The 14,229-nt window shown below is 32.2% G+C and overlaps 1 protein-coding gene across 1 annotated transcript in view; it reads right to left on the bottom strand.

Moving 5' to 3' along the window:
* The window catches only part of LOC107610204 (polyadenylate-binding protein RBP47C'), a 4,526-nt gene continuing 2,619 nt past the window's right edge, over nucleotides 12,323-14,229 (bottom strand). Inside the window, exons 3-6 of the mRNA XM_016312315.2 lie at nucleotides 14,165-14,220; nucleotides 13,946-14,076; nucleotides 13,730-13,826; nucleotides 12,323-12,876 (exon numbers count right to left, since the gene is read on the bottom strand). Of these exons, the coding sequence (XP_016167801.1) occupies nucleotides 12,715-12,876; nucleotides 13,730-13,826; nucleotides 13,946-14,076; nucleotides 14,165-14,220 (446 nt within the window). The 3' untranslated portion in view covers nucleotides 12,323-12,714. The remainder of the gene's footprint in view (nucleotides 12,877-13,729; nucleotides 13,827-13,945; nucleotides 14,077-14,164; nucleotides 14,221-14,229) is intronic.

Consider the following 14,229-nt stretch of genomic DNA (forward strand, 5'->3'; position numbering starts at 1 on the left):
TATTCTCCAATTTGCATAGATCCCCTGGTCTCGGATGCTCAACTAGCCCATGTCTTAGTCTGGGTCATCCGACAATCTTTTATGTTTCAATACTCCTTTAACTGGGTGAGGATATCATCCAAGATCTAGTCTGTATGAGCACCTTTATTACGGATGTCTAAAATCATCTCCTAGAGGTGCTTGGTGGCTCTCACCCATCAAGCATTTGTACATTTTATGCTCCTTACTGCGTACAAACTCAAAGTGCTTGTGCAATATCAAATGCAAGTGAATTACATATTTCGTAGATTGACACAAGTTTATAATTTGAACTTTTAAGAAACCCTTCATTACCCTAAACAATCACCACTAAAGATCACATGCGTGATCTGGAGTCATGTTAAACTTGATTATAAACTACCTATAGTGGTTGTTGAATACCTAAGTAATCCTCTTTGTCCCGAGTCTCGAAAGGACCCAATTGTGATAAACCAAATTAGACTAACGTGTGATATATGCATATTGTACTATAAATTAATTAAATATGTAAATGTAAAACATACCAGCCACTTATATCCTACTCCTACCTTTGGAAGGTGGTCTGTTTTGTATTCATCAAACCCTCTCTAGATGCTCTTGGCGTCTATTGTAGTTGTGTTTGCATATGAGACTGTGGTTGTGTCTTGCGTGGTGTCTAGGTATGTGACTGGGACATCAGTTGTGGTTGCGACTGTGGTTAAGGTTGTGGTTGTGGTTGTGTTTAAGTGTCAGTTGTGTCTAATAACTGACCTCATGAACCACTGGAATTCTGCTAAACTTGGGTATAAACCACCTATAGTGGTTCTTGAATACCCAAGTAATCCTCTCCGTCCTAGGTCTTGGAGTGTTCCAACTGTAATAAACTAAATTAGACTATTGTATGATATATGCATATTGTACTATAAATTAATTGAACACATAAATATAAAACATACCAATACTTTCATCCCACTCCTTCCTTTGGAGGGCGGTCTGATGTGTGGACATCACACCCTCTCCGGATACTCTCGGCGTCGACTGTGGTTGAGATTGTGATTGTGGCTGTGTCTGAGTGCCAACTATGTCTAAGGACTGACCTCATAAACAAGGAGACAAGATTATCCTAATAGGGTCTAACCGCTATTACAGTTATACGTGTGACTTGGGTGATAATGTTGGTGCGGCAACCAGAGGAGGGATAGAAGTTGTGGTGGTCGTAGGAAGTGTGCAGAATGATAACACACCCAGGTTAAGTGGGATTCCTGTATTCTTCTTAAGTCGTTCTCTACGACCACTACCCCTCCCACCATCACTTTGTCTCATACCATTATCTCATGTCATGTCACCTAAACAAAGAAGAAATAAAAGAAACTATGCCAATATTGTTATATTAAGACACACACAGAATATAAACAAAATGATAAATTTAACACATGATAAACACATAATAAACATATTTACTTGAGGTCATTAGAAAATTGAGAGGTAGAATTGTCATCACTATCACCATCCTCATTATTTATTCTCATCATTTTCTTCATCCACATTTAGAAGTTGTTGTATCGGGGGTCCACTATGTCAACCTTTTCTGATGGCAAAGCTAGAATGCCTGGAATTTCAGTTTCAGTTTCAGGTATCATTCTCATAGAATTTGTATCTTGATTTGGAATGGTTTGTCTTGCACATCGTTATTTTTCTAAGTTTTAACCCTACATCTTGGTTTATATTTGATCAAAATTCTCTAGTTAGACCTAGATCTCTCGGGATATTTCATGTAATGCACTCGGCGTGCATTTTGTAATAGGATGAATGGATCATATCTATCATACCTCCCAACATGATTAACCTCGATGATCTTATGGTCTTTGTGTATGTGAGTGCCTTGAGGCCGTGTGGTATCATATCATTCATCTCCTACCATTATCTCATGCCATGTCAACTGAATACTCAACTTTTTATAATTTCATTCAACAACCCAAACACCTTGCGAAGCATCACCTTTTAGAAAAATTCCCGTGTTATACATTGCCCTTCCTCGAGCATGTTTTGGTATGTGAAATTTTATTCTATTTTCATTATAGTCCAACTAGTACAATGGCTATTAGGACCCCCAAACCATATTATGTAGATGAGAATGTGTTACATCATTCTTAGGATTATTCACATGCGATTGAAACTATGAAGAAAAATCTTGCATTTTTCTGCTCCGTAAAACATATTGTACAACCTACAGACATGAGAACTAACTTTTATATTTAACATGTTTAAGTTAACCTTTTTATTTTAACTGATTAGATGTTTATAAGATATTACCCCCTAATTTCATCGACTTCAAGATAATTCAAGAGAATGTCTAAGTGAGCCTAGTTTAGTTCCATAAAGTTCAATCACCTAGTTTATTTCCTTCCCCCAAGAGTGTCAACTTAATTGAAAATGGACAATGTTGGTTCAAACGAACCCTCGTCACCACCATCATTATTGCCTACTTTTGTGTGACTCGATTACATGTGACGCTCAAAGTAGGAAGAACAAAAATAAGAGGTACGCCTCATACACGGACCGTTCTACCCTACTCTTTCTTGATCAACCTCATATAAGAACCAATTTGACATTTGACGTTCAAAGGAATACATCCATCGATACTGCATTAGACCACACACTCGTGCTTCATATGCATGTGAATAGGGAGATGTTACATGACATTAAAGAAGTTAGGTGAACAATTTTTTCTAACTTACAAACGATGATTCGAATGTTGTGTTTAAGGAGATTTTCTACAAATAGAGATGGAGAGCACAAATCTCTGAAGAACTGACTCAACTCAATTAATAGCTTCCAAATTTGATCAGACAACTTTGTCAAGGCCGCTAGGAGTAAACATTCCATGAAAAAATTGACAATTATGAATTTTCATGCAATGGAGAGCACCTGCTTACTTAATTTACAGAATTATGTTACGTCTCATTTTTTGTGATCTTGAATACCAAATGATATCAAGAGCTAACTCTGATTCCAAATGATCGGTATCACAATAGACTAAAGTTGTGTTTTTTTCTCTTTTTCATTTTGGCATAAAGAAAGATATAGAAATCACACTCAAGAATATATAAGAGGTCAGTGATAGGCCTTGGTTTTGATCACCATGAGTTATCTTGATAAGATTAGAATGATTGCCATAAATTTCCTTGATAAGATTAGGATTTCGTTATAAGTGTCCTTGATAAGATCAGCATGATCGTCATAAGATCCCTTGATATGATCAAAATGATTGCCACAAGCTTCTTTGATAAGATCAATATTTGTTCTTCACATAAGAACATATGGAAGCTCTCCCATTGGGGAGAAAACTCAAAAGTTGTATTTCATAATATGATAATCTTACATATTTTATGGAGCCTCTTTATATACTCTTAAGTCGATAACAAGCTTATTAAGAAATCCACTAAGCGTTTATTACTTTATTAAATAGAGCCTCTACATAATCCACTAAGTATTAACAAGTCTTACTGAGCCTTAAAAATACAATCAATGATTTACTAGTGGTTATAATTACATACGAACTCTTATACACTACAGACTAACATGAAAAAAGAACCAAAAGGCTTAATTATTCTCATTTGACTAATTAGTTCTGCCCTTCTTATGCTTATATCATACTCCCCTTGAAAATTATTTGTCCTTGAATCACATGCTTCTTAGATTTGGTTTTTGATATGGGATATTTTATGCTTTTGAATACCAAATGATATCAAAAGTTTGTGATACTACATTGATATGACTTAAAGTCTATAAATAAACTAAATAGGATCTACTAAGATTGTAAAGATTATATTTGTAGAAAACTAAACTTGAACCTCTATCTCATGCTACAGAATTTGGAATTTGAGGATTTTATGACAAAAAAAAATATGACATTCTGAATAACAAAAAAGACACAAAAATGACCTAAAATAGAATTATATAATTGAATATATATACAAGCTATATAAGGACTAATATAAATTGGATAGGACAAGGCGTCACAATCAAATATTGATAAGCCTAAGAACGCTAGAAGGATAAGTACCCTTGATAAGTTTAGACAATTCTGCGAAGAACTCGAGAGATCAAATCTCATAGATTATGAATAGTCATAATCTGTTTTACATGATCCATGCAACTTCTTCTTATAGGTTGAGTGGATAAGGGAAAGCTTACAAGAGAATCCAGTAAGATTCCTTCACTAAGCCTTTGATGTTCCACTACATTAAAATCAACCACTAAAATATTTAAAACACACTTGGAAAAACTAAAAAGGTCTTTGAAAAGCGTTGAACTAAAGGTTCACGAAAATTATATAAAAAAAAAAAACACAAAATGCGCTTAATTAAACTAAAAATTTTAGCTCATTCTTGAATATTTTGATTTAGGCTTCATCTTGAACTTATTTCGGTTGTTAATCAATTAGGCCTCTATTCATTCACTTTGCATGAAGCAATTCACCATCTTGGGTTGAAACTCCTCAAGATTTGGATATGTTTCAAAACAAAATACCATGAGTTTATTTAGCATCTCTTTTACCTTCTTTGACCTTGTCCTTGTCATTGGATCTCCAAGACTGCGTGATTCTTCATGGTTATATTCCTTATGTATGCTTCCTTTTATGACCTCATCAAAGCCTCAACTCTCGCAACTACCAACACATATTTTATCTTTGTTCTAAGGTTAAAATATAAGATCCTTTTTGGCTTAGCTCATCTACCATCTCTGATCGGCACAATGTTTAGTTATAGCCTTTTACACACCTCTGTTAAGTCCAATCTAGATTTGTGGTTATCTTTGATTTTATCACTAGCCATCACTATGTGGATTATATTATCGAACACATTCTTTTTTATATGCATCACATCAAGGTAATAATTGACAAGAAGATCCTTCTAATAGGATAAGTCCCAAAATATACTCTTCTTAGTCTAGTTATGTGCATTACCATAATTCGAAAATTGTAACAGACGATTTGTGTTAACTATTCAAGAATAACCACTAACTTTGGACCATACCTCTTCACCACTCAATTTGACAAGAGGCTCCTCATATATCTCAGTGTTCTTTCTAAATGATGTTCAATTGCACTTATAAAGATGATTCTCAAGCAAAAATCTTCTGTGATAATCAAACTAAGGTTTTTTCTCCCTATACTTAAGTTGAAAACCCTTAGTGTCCTCCATGCAAATGGGACATGATAACTTTGTCTGAGGGGTTAGAGTTTGCTGTAATCTCGTGCTTCATGTCCCATATAACAGAAATAATGACAAAAATTGCCAAGATGTTGATATTTCAATTGCAGTTTAAACACCTTTTGCGTTTGACCAACAATCTTTAAGACCCTTCATATAGGCTTTGTTACGTCCATTAGAATCTGGATTTTCAAAATTCTCGCATCCTCTTCCCTTGTTCCAAATAGATCTGAATCTATCACAGTACTGAACGAACCTCCCACTTTAATCCCTAGGTCTTATAGTGCTCTGGTAAGCCCCATAATTGGATCCAAATTGGAACCAGTGAGAATTTCCTTTCTGTAATTGCCATATCCTCCTTCCACATTCTCAGGTTTAGAATGTAATTCTTTAACGTCCATAGAACCCCTTTCTCCACTCGTGACAGATCCGTTTCGCTTCTGAAGAAGAATTGAAAGATGTTTTAACTATGATCAAGAACCCTAAAACCTTCAGACTGTCTCCAGATTGTATATAGTACTGTCTCCAAAGTACCAGCACTGAATTGTCAATCTGCTAGCAATCTACCGATCAAACTTCTTGAGCACTTATCTAAACCTTCCTTGATATTATCATGTCCAAAACTCACCATTTCTTCTTTATCTTCATTAACAATCTGATTAGAACGATCTTGATTAGCAGCGGTGGAGTCACTGAAAATTCAATGAAAAAACTCATAGGATTGTCCAATAAAAAAATTTTTGCAAACTCTAGCAGAAAAACAAAAAGCCCTAGTAGGAACTAAAAAATATTATATATATTAAAGTCTAATTAGCTAGATGAAATCCTATAAATAATATTCTACTGCATTTATATAAAATGAATTTTTTTTTTTGCAATAATAACTTATTAAAAAAACTTTGTATAATTTTTTCTATAATTATTTTATTGTGATTCCAATTAAAGTGCACGGAATGAAAAAAAAAAGGAAATAATTCATTGTAATATTAAATGTGCATATTTTTAAATATTGAAAAATAATAAAAAATAGAAAAAATTGAATATTTTTAATTTGAAACTATTTGATTCTCATTTAAAAATTAAAACTAAAAAGGCCACTATAATTTTTTTAAGAGTAATAATTGAGAGTCGTAATTATTTTTTTAATTATCCTCCTAATACTTAAAGGAGTAAAAATTCAAATATATATGTTACTTTAAAACATCAACAAATAAAAAATTCAACACTTTCTTTATTTAGAACTTAGGAGAATAATTAAAAGATATGTTAAGACTCTTAATATTTTTTGGTTTAAATTTCAATAGTAAATAGTTTGAGTAGTACTATAATATTTTAAATCTAAATTTTATTATCATCAGTGCGTTAAACAAATTAACAATGCTATGCATATACAAAATTAGCTACCAATCGGCAATCATATAGAAATTAAATATGTATTTAGTATTTTATAATTTTTTCTGTTTTTATCCCATTCTAAAAAAATTTATTTATTCATCTATTATATATTTAATTATTTTACTATGATAAGTTTAATTATTTTAATATCTAATTATTTAATTAAAAAATATGCAAATTAATATGTATAAATATACACAATACATGATAATTAATTTAGTGATTAATTAATTATAATGTACACATAACTGCTTTTCAAACAAAATACATAATGTTAAAATAATGTCGTATATATTCATCCTTTTACAAGTAATTTGGTTTTTAGTGTTTATAAACATAGTAGAATATGTTTCTAGTGTGTCACTAACTAATTAAACGTTAATTTGACTCCATTACTAGAAATTATTGCAATATACTATAGTGATTAAAATTAAAAGTAGATAATGGTATTATAAAAAATATGTTAATATAGTTAATAATATATCAAAATACTTTCATAATATTTTATTTTACAATAATTGTTTAGCTTTTTTTGTTTAATATTGAATTATTTTTGTTTAAAAATTAGTTCCTATTCAAGGACAATGCAACACATTTGTAACATTAATTAGATGTTAACAGTTTGAAAGGGATATTAAGAAGAGAACAAACAGTAATAAATTGGTGTTAAAGTGTGTTGATAAAATTTAACTTATGTTCTAATAAATACTTGACATTGATGAGAGATAGCATACCCTTATTTGATGAAGGGTACTATAAAATTCACCAAATAAATAAATTTATTTAAGAGATGGAATACTCATATTCAAAATTATAAAAAAAGTAATTATTCATTTTTAATACTAATTATCTTTTTATGATGAAACTTATTATGATTTATATATCCAGGTACATTGTATTTGCAGTCTTTCTCTACCTTTGCTTTAGAATAGTTAAAATACAATAGTTACAAAAGATCAAGTAGATGGGGCGCAACTTGGCTCAATGATGAGCATGCCACAAAGCAATTATCAAGTATTGGTATTCATTTAACTATTTAAGGCATGCAAGTTAACAGTTGTCATATTGTTTAATAAATTATAGGCCTAAAAAAAGTAGTTCAATTCATATAATCAATAATACAATAATTGCTCACTAAATGTATAATAATGATTGCTTAAAGCGGAAATGAATCTTGGCATTTCCTTAGCATTTCCTTAAGATAGCAACTTTCTTTTAACTTTTATGCACTAACATTATAAAAGAATTTATAAAGATATTATATTAGGGAAAAGCTCAATATTCATGTAAAAAATAGATGTTATCCAAGATACTTTTTCCACATACGCGTTATTCCACCCCCACAGTCGCTTGTTATATACGCGTCTTATATAACGTATCACGTTTGTTATATACGCGTCTTATATAACGTATCACGTTTTCGTTCTTCTTCTTCTCTTTTCTTTTTCTTCTACCTAATAAAATTCGTCGTTCTCCTCTATTCACGTTTTTCTTCTCTTCTCGCATTCTTCATTATTAATCTGCATTGAATTCTCGTAATAAGTTCCGTCGTTCTTCTTCTTCGTTTTCTTCTTTGATCTACACTTCTGAATGAAAACAATGAATGATTCAACTTCAAAATCAGTTGAATGAGGTTATTACGTTGAGACCGCTAGAGAATGATTGCTGCATGCTATCACAATAATCTTAAACATTGAACAAAGTAGAAGGAGGCCACCGAACCGAACAACATTCATTTGATGAATCAAAATCACAAAGGCCACCGAACCGAACAATGTTCATGTGGTGAATAAATGGTGATCAACTTTCAATCAACAAGAATAGTATTTCCCCTCCTCTTCCTCCTCTTCCTCCTCTTCCTCCTTCTTCTTTTAAATTCGCGCACGTAGGTTCTTCTTCTTCTTCAGTTCAGTGGATAGTTTAACTAGAGTTTTGAAATTAGTTGTTACTATGTTCAGTACTTCTTTTGCATGGAAAAATATTATTTTTGTTGATTGAAAGTTGATCACCATTTATTCACCACATGAACATTGTTCGGTTCGATGACCTTTGTGATTTTGATTTGTAGGCAGAGTTATTTGAATTTGATTTTATATAATGGATTATGTTTCGTTCACTCGGTACTATACAATTGTTTCACCTGCAGAAAGCTGTTTGAATTTGATTTTATATAATGGATTATGTTTCGTTCACTCAGTACTATACAATTGTTTCACCATGAGTATTGTGTTCGGTTCACCAAGAGTACTGTGTTCGGTTCATTCTGCAAAAAATTGTTTGAATTTGATTTTATATAATGGATTATGTTTCGTTCATTCAGTACTATACAATTGTTTCATCATGAGTACTGTGTTCGGTTCACCATGAGTACTGTGTTCGGTTCATTCTACACTATTCAAAACTCTTCTTCCTCACCTTCTACTACTTCTTCACCAGAGAGAAAAAGAGAAAAAGACAAAAAAAATACAGTAGCAACAACAACAAAAGAATGACGATAAAGAGAAAACATGTGAAGAAGAAGGAACGCGAAAAAAGAGAAGAAAGAGGAGGAGGAATGCGAAGAAGAAGACGCTCCGTGCATAAACGAGCGTGAGAAGAAGAAGAAGCGTGGGGAGAAGAAAAGAAGAAGAGAAGAAGAAGAACTGAGGAAGAAGTAACGTTTTTTCATAATGAGTGGGCGCGTATTTTCACTCTCATTAATGCGTGTGACTCTATTTAGAATTGGGTCAACTTAGTTACATGCATGGATGTGCGCGTCCCATTATATTATTATATCATAAAAAGATAATCAATTAATTTTTGTATTTATTATTTAAAAGTAATTTAAACACCTAATTTAATTAAACGGAGAGCTATTGCTTATCAAATGGCGTCCGTTTAATATTGTTAATTTTTTATTTTTTTCATTCTCAATAATTCACCTTATAACGGTAAACACCGAGAATTTTCATAGTTAAAATTTTCAAAACATCTTGCACCAGATAATAATTTAGTTCTCATATATCAATTCCAGAATTCACAATCTTTGTAACTAGTAAGACGTCCATTAATTAAAATCTCGTTTAAAAACCAATCAGCAAATTAAACGTTTATGAACACAAAATGAATGACGTTGCAATTATCCTCGATGTGAAACACCCTTATACATGCCTTGTGGGACAAATAATAAGTCCCCACCCGCTCTTCACCAAATTAATCCTTATAAAAACTGCACTGCAGCAATATAATATTAACAATAATTTAGTTCTGATAAAAGAAACAATATCTTTGCAATATTCTGGAACATATACACTCTCATCCATGACAACGTGTGAGCACTGACCAGTCAGGTTCATGCATGTACGCGTCGCACTTCTCAGCTTCTGAAATTGGATTGGTTGGTGGATGACGCTGAGGGCTTTGGAAATATGGGTTGGGTTTAAATAGTTTTTTGTTTAACAAGAGAGCTTAATTTGTTGTATTGAATAACAAATAAAACAAAAACAAAACAATACATAAAACCAAAAAGAAAAAATTACTAATTTCTATGTTATTTTTGACATATCAATAATAAAAATAATTTAAACCACTCTATTCTTTATAGCTAAAAAAAAAAATTATTAATAATCACTTTTAAATTTATTTTTTTATTTTGAAATATTCTTCTATTTTTTTCACCTAAATATTTTAAATAATCGCAAAAAACATATCAATCACTTCTTACGCTCCTCTTTTCTGTTGTGAACTCCTATCTAACTTTGAAAATGTTTTTTTTATAGTACCTAAAAAAAAATCATACTCTAATAAAATTGGATAACTATACGCACCATACCAGTCATGTAAAATCACAAAAAAAAAAAATAGTGAATATATAACCTCCTTCTTACATAAAAGACGGACATTATCTTCTTCATTCACAATTCCTAACCTACTCAATCTTTTCTTGGTATTCACTCTAACTATCAAAACAAACCAGACAAACAACTCCACTTTTAGTAGAACTAAGCCTTTCCAAATAATTCTAGTAAAACTATAACTTGTTACATCCTTCGAAAGCGTTTTTGCTTGCAACACCTACACAAATAAGTTAGTAGAAAATATACTTTCTCTATCAAACTTTCATACAACTATATCATCTCTGTCATATGCTAGTTTCATTGGCCTTAAAGTATCGTATATCTGATTTAATAGTTCCAACTCCGATTGGTATAGCTCTCGTCTCCATTAAAAGTTCCAAATCCATTCTTACTCATCCCAAAACCCACAATCCCATATGACATATTCTCTTTAGTTTGAAACTGAAAAAAGTCTTGAAAATTGATCTTTCAAAGAATCACATTGTAGCCAGACATCCTCGCAGAATCGAGTCTTTCTTTCGTCACCAATCTCCATAGGTAATCTTGTGATTATCTTGTCTCTCACATGTTCCTTAATTTGCAGTTGACAAATATCCTTCCATAGACCCCTTCTAGTAAGTAATATCTAATTGGATAACATCTCATTAGGATTCAAATTGTTATAAGTGCATACCACATTCTTCTATAGCGGACACTCCTTTAAAAAACACCCCACCACTTAAACAAAAGTGTTGTGTTATAAATTATCATGTTTCCACCCTCAAACCACCTAATTTTTTTAGAGTCAGTACCTACCTAACCAATGCCATACTATTCTTACCATCCTCCTTATTCTATAAGAATCTTCTCTGTAGTAAAATCAATTTTCCTGTAATAACATTCGGCATCTTATACAGATTCAAATACAGATTCAGATAGTATACAAGTTATTCAATACTGGCTTGATAAGAACCAACTTTTCAACTTTATTAAGCACATTAGCTTTACATAAATTGAGCTTTTAATTTCCTCCATTTTGTCTATTCGACTTTTAAATCTTAACCAATTTCGGATTAGCTCCTAAGGAGATTCCAAGATATTTAACTGAAAAAATAGTCTCCTTGTACCGTAACAAACTACACATACTCTGCACTCATTGCTGCTTGTAATTAACTAGAACCAAGCTAAATTTATCAAAATTAATGCTTAACCCCAACATCAACTCAAAATATCGTAGTAGCCTCTTATAATTCTTATAATCTCCTCCTCAAGTGGACAAGATAATATGATGTCATCTGTAAATTGAAGATAGAACAACTCTATATTATCCCTCTCGATTGGGATGTGTTCATTTTTAACCGCATTTCCTACCATTCTATGCATCACATTAACAACCATAATAAACAAAAACAGAGATAATAGATCACCTTGCCTGAAATCCTTTCTCATCTTGAAAGGTTTAGATGTTAAGCCATTCATTAAAACAGACATAAAAATCCCTTCTCATCTTAAAATCCCTTTTTACCTTACTTAACTCTATCATATACTTTCTGAAAATCTAAATATAATTACTGTTTTTTTTTTTTTTCTCATTTTATGCCACTGCACAATTTCATACCCAATTAATGTTCCATCATATATTTTTCAACTCTTAGCAATATATTTTGAGTCTTCTACTAATCGTGACATCATCAACCTCATCCTTCTAATCAATACCTTTGAAATCAGCTCGTACGAAAAACAACTACTACTTAGGGTGATGATGAGGTAGGGACTGACTGGTCCCATAATGGTTTTCGTTTCATTTTTCACCAACAAATAGAAGTATTTGACAATATTAATTTTAACTTGGTTTCTATAAACTAATACGATATTCTCTGTATAATAACAATAATAATTGTTGCAGAAATAGTGACCCTTTTATACGTCAAAGTGGCGAAAAACAAATGGAATAAAGAGCACACACAGGCATACTTAAGATAATTATTCCAATAGACAAGTCTAATAAGTTTGGTCCTTACTCCCTTACCCCTACAGAGTCTAAAACGAATAATTTAATTGAATCTCTCTACATTGCTGCTACCCTGAGGTGGTCAAAATTCAAGTCCACACTCCACAATTAGGAGGGGATTCTTAAGAATTCAACAGATCATCATCTTCAAGCCAAGTTACAGGGGATAAGATAGATAGATAGGTATAAGTTAATTAATTTGCTCATCATCATAACCAAGCTGTGGTAGGTGGTGACTTCCGTCTGATGCTGTTGTGAGATCTAAATCTCTTCCCTTCATTCAGCTTACTTGCTGTTGGTGGCCTCCATAAACGGGATATGCACCATAAGCAGCAGCATAAATGCTTGGGTCATGTGGAGGTGGCAATGCATATCCATAACCATCATAAACAGGGCCCCCATAATATGCCCCACTCCATGGATTCCCAAACTCCATTCTAAACTGCTCAACATTACATACAATCGGATCAAATCATCATAAAAGCAAGTTTAATAAATCACACCATTAAGTACCAGTGAAACAAAAGGTCAGGGTAAAATAAATGACTGCATGAACTTTTAGAATAAAGGAGATTTGCCAACAATTCAAAATTAAATGCTATGATGATATATAAAAACTACACGTGCATGACCATGCAAATTCTGAATTGAATTGAAGTTAGTTAAAAACTATATAATTTAGTTAATGCCAAACCGTCCCATATTCTGCCGGCTAGGTTAAGCGGGCTGGCGCGGCAATACTATATTTTTTTTTTTCTAAAAAAAATGAAATTTTAATTAAGATTTTAATATTTTAATTATTAGCTATCTATTTGTAAAATTTAAACACGAAAAAAATATTTCTATAAAAGACAATTTACATATTTATAAAAAAAAACAAAAAGAAGAAACAGATTAGTAAGCTGATTTTGAAAGGAGAGAAAAAGAATTAAGGTTAAGATGATCGTTTTTTTTTTAAATTAGTCTACCTGTTTGCCAAAATCTGCAAGTTAAGTGGTGTAAGTTTGGCAGGCTTTCTATTTTAAGCAGATTTAAATTTCTAGTTCAATCCGTCTTTTTTGGCGAGTTAGGTTGGCTTTCCCGGTGGATCATAGGTCTTTTGCCACCTCTAAGCAACATGCAAAATTTTATTTTATTTTTTCTTCTTCCCTTAATCAGAGAGAGTACAATGCATGATTTTACTGGGCGAGTTATAGGTCATTAACCAGAATATGTTCCCACATTAATAAGCCTAATATAATGGCAACAATAAAGCATGTCTGTGTGTGTATGTGACAGTTTTAGTGACAGATTACCTGCTTATTTGCTGGATTTCGGCCCCAAGAAAGCCGAACTGTTTGCTTGCCAATCATTGTCCCATTTAGCTTCTGCAAGGCCTCTTCAGCATTATTTCTGCAAAGGAAGTGAAGTACACAATGTTTTAGATTATCACAGACACATCCAAAAAATTGTCAACTCTTAATAATCATACCAATTAAGGTTTTTCAAAAGGGCCATAACTTTTCAATTACCTGTTTGCAAATTGCACAAAACCACAACCTTTTCCAACAGGTATCTTAACAGAGACAATCTCGCCATACTGGGAGAATGGATGCTTAAGATCTTCAGCTGTAACATTAGGGTCCAGTCCTCCAACAAATATCTATAACCAATCATCCATAGAAATACATTTCCACACATATCGTTAACAATACAAATACAATATTCTAACAAGAAGCTGAAAAACTTACAGTTGTGTTATTAGAATCAGCTTCAGATTGGCTGGATGTGCCATTTGATTGACCTCCTACATTTA

Source organism: Arachis ipaensis, chromosome B07 (genome assembly GCF_000816755.2).
Source record: "Arachis ipaensis cultivar K30076 chromosome B07, Araip1.1, whole genome shotgun sequence".
In the NCBI taxonomy this organism is placed as follows: domain Eukaryota; kingdom Viridiplantae; phylum Streptophyta; class Magnoliopsida; order Fabales; family Fabaceae; genus Arachis; species Arachis ipaensis.